At 44.7% G+C, this 10357-nt stretch overlaps 1 protein-coding gene across 1 annotated transcript; it reads left to right on the plus strand.

The window, feature by feature from the left end:
* Positions 1-1439: 1439 nt before the first annotated feature.
* FASTKD3 (FAST kinase domains 3) lies at positions 1440-9988 on the plus strand. Its single transcript, XM_038770418.1, is given in 7 exon segments — positions 1440-2506; positions 2509-2859; positions 5760-5845; positions 5995-6169; positions 6901-6970; positions 8408-8522; positions 9766-9988. Coding segments are annotated over 7 exon segments (1959 nt in total). The 5' UTR covers positions 1440-1443; the 3' UTR covers positions 9865-9988.
* Positions 9989-10357: the final 369 nt, after the last annotated feature.

Below are 10357 nucleotides of genomic sequence, written 5' to 3' on the forward strand. Positions count from 1 at the left end.
GCCCCCAAGTCACACGGCTGACAGTTGGCAGAGCCGGGATTTGAACCCATGACCTCTGACTCCCAAGCCTGGGCCCTTTTCACTGAGCCACGCTGCTTCTCGAAGCCTCACTGAGCCACTTCCCTTTTCTGGGCCTCAGTGACCTCATCTGTAAAATGGGGATGAATAATAATAATAATAACAATAATAATAATAAATAATAATGACATTTATTAAGCACTTACTATGTGTAAAGCACTGTTCTAAGCGCTGGGGAGGTTGTACAGTGATGAGGGATGAAGATTGTGAGCCCCACATGGGACAACCTGATCACCTTGTATCCCCCCAGCGCTTGGAACAGTGCTTTGCACATAGTAAGCGCCTAACAAATACCATCATTATTATTATTTGTTAAGCCCTTACTTTGTGCCAAGCACTGGTCTAGACTGTGAGCCCGTTGTTGGGTAGGGGTTGTCTCTATCTGGTGCCGAATTGTACTTTCCAAGCGCTCAGTACGGTGCTGGGCACACAGTAAGCGCTCAGTAAATACGATTGAATGAATGTTCTAAGCACTGGGATAGACGCAAGGTGATCAGATGTCTGCTGTGTGACCTTGGGCAAGTCACTTCTCTGAGCCTCAGTTCCCTCATCTGTCAAATGGGGATGAAGACTGGGAGCCCCATGTGGGACAACCTGATCACCTCGTATCCCCCCAGAGCTTAGAACAGTGCTTTGCACATAGTAAGCGCTTAACAAATGCCATCGTCATTATTATTATTATTATCAGGTTGTCCCATGTGGGGCTCCCAGGCTTCATCCCCATTTGACAGGTGAGGGAACTGAGGCCCAGAGAAGTGAAGTGACCTACCCAAGGTCACACAGCAGACAACGGGCGGAGTCGGGATCTATTACGGATGAATGAAAGAATCCTCTTCACTGTTTCTTGCCGTTTTAATGTAGTCGGAGTACTGCAGTCTCTGTCCCGAATAGAAGTGTGAAAAATCAGAAGGTACAATGTGGGAGGTACTAGGATTGGGACACATGAGATCTGCCCCTAATCTGAAGATGAATCACGCCGTTCATCGACATGAACTGGGCGAACGGCAATACCTTCTCCCTTCCTGGGCTTCCGAAAGGCTGAAAAATCCCTTCCTCAGCCGAGCTTACTTGGAAACTAAACTGCCACCCCCGATGCAGGTTGGGTCAGGTATGTAGACCTTCTTTACTATGGATGATTGGTGCAGGACGCAATAGCCACAGATCTCTAATAGAAGAGAGTTGGTAGACACATTCCCTGCCCACAGGGAGCTTACAGTCCGACATTTTCCTTGATTGCTTAATTTTGGGCTAAGTTGGGGGAATACTGAGTGCTGAGAAAAACATCAAATGAAGCTTTGCTGTTGGGCCTTATTGTCTTCTTTCTCTTCTAGTCCAGTCTCAAAAGACGACAGATCTGATTCGGAAATGGCTTTGATTTCCGTACCAAGAGCCCATCGTTACACCTCCACCGTGCAAATCTACAGAGCCTTCGCTGCGCTAAGGAAAACCTTGAAACACACAGGTAAAGAAGACCGGGTATCTTTATGCCACCGGAGCTCCTCTCTGCCACCAGCCCAATCAAGACTCAGGCCCCACCATTCATTCTATAAAAAATACCATTCAGAAACTGGGAATGAGGCTCATCTTCTCAGTGAACCTGCGTCCTCCCAAACAGCTGCGTGGGACCGATCTGAACGGGATAATGAACGCACTAACGAACAACCGTTTCGCAACAGGATAAGCGATGTCACTTCACCCGAGCAAGGGGTTGGGCTCATCGGTAACCTGCAGACCCCGTCCGGTACAACTTTGCCGCGGGTTTGCGAGCCGGAGCAGAACGGGCAGGGTCTGAGATGGCCTAAAGAAGGGCTAGACGGCGAAGTCCTCGGCGCGGTACGCTTTCAGTGTGGACACGAATCTCCCAACCCGTCAGACACCGGACTGCTGACTGCTTGGAAAGTTTTGACTCGGCTGCCCGTGGAACCCCAGAGTGGCTTAATAGGGCGCCTGGTGGCAGAGAGCCAACACCGGCTTGATGAAGGACACTTGACAGTTAGTAGTCTCTGTATGCTGGGAGAAAGTTTGCTTGAAATCCAGGGCGCAGACAGCGCCATGCTAGAGCAAGTCGTCCAGCAGCTTCAGGAAAAAAACCTGGACAGATGTTCCCCCGAGGAAACAGCCTTGGTGTATAGGCTGCTTCAGGGGGCTGTCAGGGAGGTAGGGCAGTACCAAGCTCTTCTGAATCGAATGAACAATTTCTCCCTGTCTTTAGTTTCCAAACTGAGCCCTAAGTTGACAAGCCTAATACTTCACGCTTTGGTCAGCCTGGACCAGATACAGGCCCGCCGTCTGATGGTAAAGCTGGCTAAGCACTCTGCGAGGTACATCCCTCGCTTCACCCATGAAGAATTAGGAAAAGTGTTAGAGGCTTTCATTCACTTCGGGCACAGTGACGGGATCTTCACAGAAGCTCTGGAACGACACGTTTCCCGGTCCGGACCCCCCCTGACGCCGTCTGCAGAATCATGGAGTATTCCAGTAGAAGATCGATTCTTTCAAAGCCCATCTTCGATGCGGCCGCGGAAAGTTTCGTTTCCCAGGCTGACGTTCTCACCCCCGACCAGATCTCTCGGATGATCGTACCATTGGGACAACTCAATTACCTACCACCTAATGCTTCTTCCCTCTTTAGGAAGCTCGAAAATACGCTGAGCTCTCGCTTCGGTACATTTCCACCACGGACCCTGTTGGATATTCTTCACTCATGCACTCTCATTGGCCGCTACCCGGTGAATTTTATGTCAAAGATATTTAGCCCCTGTTTCCTTCAACATTTACAAGGTAAGTTGCCCACGTACGTTCTCACCTAGCTGAAGGCCAGGTTAGGTTTCTGTAGTTGTTTTTGTCGTGGTCAGAAAGCTTCTAGATTGGACAGTGGTTGGCTTTTGTTTTAGCATGGTGATCTTCAGTCTCTCCAACTATCTTTGTTGCATTCATCCATAGCCGATCTCTTGCCAGTAATTTTAATTGATGAAATGCCATTGAAAAAATTGGTCTGAAGGGGAAGTATACGAATTGGAGCTTCATTATCCGACACCTTACCAACCGGAAAGCTCTAGAGATCAGTATTTCGGATACCCTCAAATTCACGAGCAATTTTGTCCAACCGATCCTTCGAGAGGTGTGCCGAAGTGATCGGGATACGTCTGAGGCCTCTTCAGCTGAAGGAGGAAGCTGGGAAAATCAAGTTCTCCGCACTCTGTTAGCATAAGTATGCGTTGAATTGATCTCGGGGTCCAAGATGCTGTTTCAGAGAGTGACTTTGGGGGAATTCTAGAGGAGAGCGAATGTAGGCGAGAGATTCTGCTTGTGCTTCTCCTAACATCGGCTTCACTAGCCTAAGATGGTAGAAATTAATACCATCAACTACCTGAATTGAAGCCTTAGTTCAAGTTGAGCCTCCTCTCTACTGTCCGTTTCTGGCAGTTGGTAGGCTTCTTGTAGTGAAGTTATTCCTAAACGTGCAGCTCTCTCCAGCTCTTTGTTATGATGCAACGGTAAAGCCCGGAAAGCCCAGTCTTGGAATTAAACCCTAAGAAACTTCCCAAGTTTTCTCCAACAAGCTGGATAACAAACCTTTTACTACATCTTAAATAATTATTATTCATTGTACTTACGGAGCGCTTACTTTGTGCAAAGCACTGTACTAAGCGCTTAGCACTCTACTATTTACCTGTAATATAGTCATACTACATAGTTAAATATTAGTTAACTGAAAGCCTAAAAAAGCCAATACTGTTGTCCCAGATCTGATCTTATATACATATTTGCCTTCGTTAGAATGGATAAGAGTACTTTTTACATGCTATCAAAAAAGAAAACTTGCATTACCAGACCCTAGTAGAAAATCTTGTGAGTATAGAACCTAGGAATTAATCTTCTGAGTACTGGTAAATGGCAATGCTGTTCGTCTCACTGGGCCACTGGCAAAAGGGGTGTGCAAGCTTTTCATTCAATGCAGCTATTTTCTCCTAATCTCCGGAAACCCCACCATCAGAAGTGTCATTTTTAAAGGTAGAAATTAACCATGCAAATTGCTTCACAGTGAAACATCCAGAATTTCCACTGCAGCTTCTGAACATGATCATGTAGGGAGTAAATATAATAATAATAATTGTGGTATTTGTTAGGCACTTCCTGTGTGCCAAGCAATGTACTAAGCACTGGGGTAATAATAATAATAATAATAATAATAATAATAATGATGGCATTTGTTAAGCGCTTACTATGTGCAAAGCACTGTTCTAAGCGCTGGGGGGGGATACAATGTGATCAAGTAGTTGTCCCACGGGGGGCTCACAGTCTTAATCCCCATTTTTACAGATGAGGGAACTGAGGCTCAGAGAAGTGAAGTGACTTGCCCAAAGTCACACAGCAGACTTGTGGTGGAGCCGGGATTCGAACCCACGACCTCTGACTCCAAAGCCCGGGCTCTTTCCACTGAGCCACGCTGCTTCTCTAGATACAAGATAATCCAGTTGAATAGTTCCTGTTCCACATGGGCTTCACAGTCTAAGTAGGAAGGCGAACCGGTATTGAATCCACATTTTACAGATGAGAAAACTAAGGCACAGAGAAGTGAAGTGACTTGCCCAAGGTCCCACAGCAAGTAAGTGGCAGAGCAGGGATTAGAACCCAGGTCTATGCTCTTTTCACTAGGCCAAGTTGCTTCTCAGCAGCTAAAATGGTTTACCCCGGGCTAGGTGAATTAACTTTTGCACATTACTTTTAAGCTTCTGATCTATGGCCGTACTATGAAAAACATTTAGAAATCACTCTCCAGGGTTCTAGAATCTTATTCACACAGTAAGGTTAAAATCTGATAAAGAAAAAAGGCTGTGATGAATGCACACTTTTCAGTTCACAGATTGATTACACCCAAATCATATGCACGGATCTTGGTTCAATATGTACCGATATAATCCGGAGGCTGGGAGGGGAAACTGAATAGCCACCTCAGCCATTCAATCAATCAATCAATCGTATTTATTGAGCACTTACTATGTGCAGAGCACTGTATTAAGCGCTTGGGAAGTACAAATTGGCAACACATAGAGACAGACCCTACCCAACAGTGGGCTCACAGTCTAAAAGGCAAGAAGTACCAAACGGTTTTCCTTTCCACTTCTCCCTGTCAGGAAATTTTTCTCTAACCTGAGTGTGTTTTGTTGTCCTTCGCTGTCCAAGACGGTGCTGCCGATCGGAGAAATTCTCGGATTGGAGCATATCTGGCAGAAAGGGTCAGTGTGGCACCCGCAGTGCCAGTCACATCACGCACACTCGACACCTTTCCGTTGTTGAGTGGCGGCTGTTGTCCGCAGAGCCCGGCGTCGCTGTTGCTGTTCATGGAAAGAGCCCCGTCTTGCCTCAGTGTTACACTCACCTAAATCCTTCACGTTGCAACTAAAGACAGTTTTCTCCTTCTGTCCTCAACTTTGGGCAACTCTGTCCACTACGCTTCTAAAACTTAGAGGTCACTATTAAATAGCCCCACCGGCTCGTTCCAGGATAGAGGAAAAAAATCCAAGCTCCTGAAGCCGTCTTGCAAAGACTCGAATTTTCAACTTATTCATCATCTTTGGCAGTTCATTTTTCCAAAGTGTAATCCTGTGCTAATTGTCCATTTCATATTGGTCTGTTATTTGTATCAAGACTTATGCAAATTCTGATTTTCATTTCAGCCCAAGATTCAGGCTTGAATCATTTGGTCCTATCCCAGCTGACCCAGCTTTTTTTAACAGTGATCCTGGAATGTCCCTTCTATAAGGTAGGCCCCTTGACCACTAATTATTCTGCCGTGATGATTTCTTTTGGAGCTCAAAGTTTTGCAAACTCTCAACCGTCGTGACTGCTCATTTAAATGTTCCGTGTGTTCTTTCCCTTTCAAAAAAAATAACATTTTGGATATATTTGCAGGGTCCTAAACTTCTTCCAAAGTATCAAGTGAAGTCATTTCTCACTCCAAGTGGTTCCCTGGAGACCCCTGTGGATTTTCACCTCTACAAAAGTGTGAAGAAAGGACTTGTCTGTCTTTTAGGAGCAAGAGCTTATTTTGCTTCAAAAGTATTGACCCCTTATTGTTACACAATAGGTGAGGTACAGTTCTATTTATTCCTAGCTGAACGCCTTCAGCCTTATCCTAGATAGAACCAGCTCAATTTGTTTGGTGATCAGCCTATTGAACCGTCACGGAGAAACAGAAAGCCAACCATGGCTTTCATTAGAGTCTTTAGAACTTAATATAGAGTTATTCGTCATGCCATAAGACACCCCTGACAGTGCAAGGAGAGAGGGAGGGATGGAGGAAGGGCGACAGAGAGAGATTAATACAGGACCCCTATTCCCAGTCTACACACACCTCACTGACATTTTCTCTCAGAGGTGGCTACCTGCCATTTAGAACTGATTCAGCTACATTACAAATAAATAAATAATAATGATGGCATTTATTAAGCACTTACTCTGTGCAAAGCACTGTTCTAGGCGCTGGGGAGGTTACAAGGTGAACTGGTTGTCCCACGGGGGGCTCACAGTCTTAATCCCCATTTTCCAGATGAGGTAACTGAGGCCCAGAGAAGTGAAGTGACTTGCCCAAAGTCACACAGCTGACAATCGGCGGAGCCGGGGTTTGAACCCACGACCTCTGACTCCAAAGCCCGGGCTCTTTCCACTGAGCCACGCTGCTTCTCTAACACATGCCCAGACGCACTGCCTGAGCCCATTTCATTTTAATCTCTGGTCACATGGCACCGAGAGAGGGAAAAGCTAAGGCAAAGTCTAACAGTAGCATTTAAAGATATTTTCCTTTCTCTCTCCCACCAGATGTTGAGCTTAAACTTAATGAAGAAGGATTCGTATTACCAGTTTCAGGATACGATGAAGTGCATAAAAGGTACATACAGATAGGAAGATGTTAAAGATGCTTATTCAAAATCCCTTCTCTTCAGAAAGCAGAACTTTTGATACTGTCGTGGGAGCTAAATGAGCCGTGGGTTTGTGGGAGCAGCCTGCTCTGAGCCATACTTGCTCTTCCCGCCCACACACTCCCAATGTCTTTGATGTCTTTGTCCGAGCCCTGGACACTGAAGATAAATTCCATTTCTCTGTAAAGCCAGAAGTGTGGATAGGAGGACTTATTTTGTTATTTGTAAGCACTTACTCCAACCACTGCACTGAGCACTGGGGTAGATACAAGGACTTGTTTCCCATCCATTTAGGAGCAAAAGGGTTTTAGTCTAATAATAATCATTATTGTGGTATTAAATGCCCACTAGGTTTGAATGCACTTTGGAAGGTAAAAAATAATCCAGGTCAGTGCATGTTCCACATGGGGCAACAGTTTAAAGTGGGTGAAAGTGGGTATCTTCATCATCATCATCAGTGGTATTTATTGAGCTCTTATTGTATGCAGAGCACTATAGCAAGTGCTAGAGAGCATACAGCACAATAGAATTGGCGGGCACATTCCACGAGTAATTTTCTCCTAGTATAGATGAGGGAGGGACCTGAGAAACGGTTGAGTTAAGTTTAAGGTCATCAAGAGGTCAGTGGCAAAGCTGGGACTGGAACTCAAGTCTCCTAGTAATAATTGTATGAAGTGGTTACTACGTACCAAGCATTGGAATAGATACAAGATAATCAGGTTGGGCACAGTTCCTGTCCTATGTGGGGCTCACAGTCTGAGTCGGGGCGTTACAGGTGAGGTAACTGAGGCACAAAGAAGTTAAGTGACTTACCCAATGGCACACAGCAGGCAAGTGGCAGAACTGGGATTAAAACCCAGCTCCATATTCTTTCCACCAGGCCCATGCTGCTCTCCGACTCTCAGATCCCATGATCTGCACTGGCCCATACTGCCTTCTCTTGAATGCCTGTTTGACACTGTTAAGATTGTTCCAATTTAAAACTTAAAATGAAAACTAGTACTAGTACAATCTCTGTATCAAAAGCATATATTGAGTGCCTCTGAATACAGAGTATAACGCCCTCTGAATTGTGCAAATCTTTTTTCACTCCATATCAGTCAGCACTAATCCACTGCCAGTAAAAGAAGTAAGACTTCCAACTCCAGGTCAGACTCATGTGAGGAAGAATATTCAAAGCTCTAATGCAACAGGAATCTAAATGTCTGTAAAATCTGGGGATCAGGTGTTCTTTGCGCACAGGATCGAAAACTGGTTTTCTTATAAGCTGGGGAACCACAGCCTAACTTCTAGTTTCCTACTTATCTACCAGTTCTAGAACTCTACAATTCTTTACGTACGTGTAGATATGATTCCGGGCATTTCAGAATAATAAAGATATCTCTTGGTTTCTGTTTGTGTTACAGAATAGCTCTTTGTATTGATGGTCCAAAGAGACTTTGTTTCAATAGCCAACATTTAATAGGAAAAGAAGCCATTAAACAGAGACATCTTCAATTACTTGGGTATGAAGTTGTGCAGGTAAGAACGCACCTGTTTTTACTGCAAAAACTGGTCTCTCGTGGGCTCTGGTCCACCTGGGGATTGGAAGCGTTCTGAGGGGTCAGAGCTGCTGTTCGAAGAGGCCCTTTTCCACATCACCACTCTCTGCTGTTCCCAAGCCACCGCATCCACCTTTCCCTTGGGAGAGATGAGGACATTACCACTGCTGGAGAATGATGACGTTTGGGTTACTTTTAGGGGGCCAAAGGATCCTTAGTGCCTGAGAAAGCTAAAATTTTCAAATGACAGGGACTGTGCCCCTTGAAATCAGCCAAACATCATGCTGTAAAGGATGTTTCAATCCCATATAATTAATACCGTGTACCAAGTACTGTAGTAAAGCACTGGAGTAGATACAAGATAATCAGGTTGGAAACAGTCCTTGCCCTAAATGAGGCTCACAGTCTGAGACGGAGGGTTACAGATGAGGTAACTGAGGCACAGAGAAGTTAAGTGACTTAATGTCACACGGCACTTGGTACATAGTACAGAGAATCCTTCTTCAGTGGAACAAGATGAAGACCCACATTCAGCCCCCAGTGCGACTAGTGAACCTCCCTCCTTCTGAATGGTCAGAGGCAGATTTATTTCTGCTCGTTTCACCGAGTTGTCCAGAACTAACCCTGGACAGGGCCTCAGTGCCATAGCCCCCAATAGTAAGCAAAATGGACCGTAGCGCAAGCTATTTGACTTCATTAGGATAAAAACCTGCGACTGGGCATTTGGACAATCTTGTCCCTTATTATTATCAAGTGCCAACAAGTCGTTTCCGACTCATAGCGACTCTATGAATATATTTTCTCCAGAACCTCCTGTCTTCTGCCATGATCCGTAACCTTGTTAACTGTTCTTCTGCTATCTTTGGTATGGTTTCTATTCATCTAGGTGGAGGTCTGCCTCTTCCATGTTTTCCCTGGACTTTTTCTAGCAATAGTGTGTTCTCTAGAGAATTAGGCCCCCTGATTATGTGTCCAAAATATGCTAATCTAAGTCGGGTCACTTTGGCTTAATTTGCTCCAAAATCCATTTGTTTGTTTTTCGGGCATTTGTTTCTGGTATTCTCAAAAGCCTCTCCAACACCTCATTTCAAAATAATCGATGCTCTTTCTATCCTGTTTTTTTTGCTGTCCAGCTTTCGGATCCATACACTGTCATTAGGAACGCCAAACCCTTGCCAGATCACATTCCACTCATCTTACCACTTTTTTTAATGCATTTCCAGATTCCATATTATGAGGTTGAGATTTTACAAACAAGACGTGCGGTAATGGAATATCTACAAAAAAAGCTCTTTCCTCACACTTATGGACTCCGTCAGTGACAAGAATGAAATATCGCAGAAGAATCTGGGTGCTTAGTTCAAGAGCCAGTGCATGTTTTGTTTTGTTGTCTGTCTCCCCCTTCTAGGCTGTGAGCCCGTTATTGGGTAGGGACCGTCTCTATATGTTGCCGACTTGTACTTCCCAAGCGCTTAGTTCAGTGCTGTGCACACAGTAAGCGCTCAATAAATACGATTGAATGAATAAGATGAACAAAACCCAAAAGGATGTGTAATTGGTTTTGAAGTGGGCAGTTTTTTTAGAGGCATTTCTGCCCATGGACATTGCAGGTTACCTTCAAGATCAGTGCTTGTCTTTCCTGATGGTGTCTAACTCAGTTTAAAATAATTTCATTGCAGCCCTGAAGCTGTGAATCCTGATTCACTTTTATATTTTTATTAAACCAAATTAATCTGATATTTCCTGGTAACTAAAGAGTGAAGTGAATAAATATCTCCTGTATCAGGTATTTTGCTTGACTTCCAATTGTTTTTT

The sequence above is a fragment of the Tachyglossus aculeatus genome, chromosome X3, assembly GCF_015852505.1.
Source record: "Tachyglossus aculeatus isolate mTacAcu1 chromosome X3, mTacAcu1.pri, whole genome shotgun sequence".
Classification (NCBI taxonomy): Eukaryota; Metazoa; Chordata; class Mammalia; order Monotremata; family Tachyglossidae; genus Tachyglossus; species Tachyglossus aculeatus.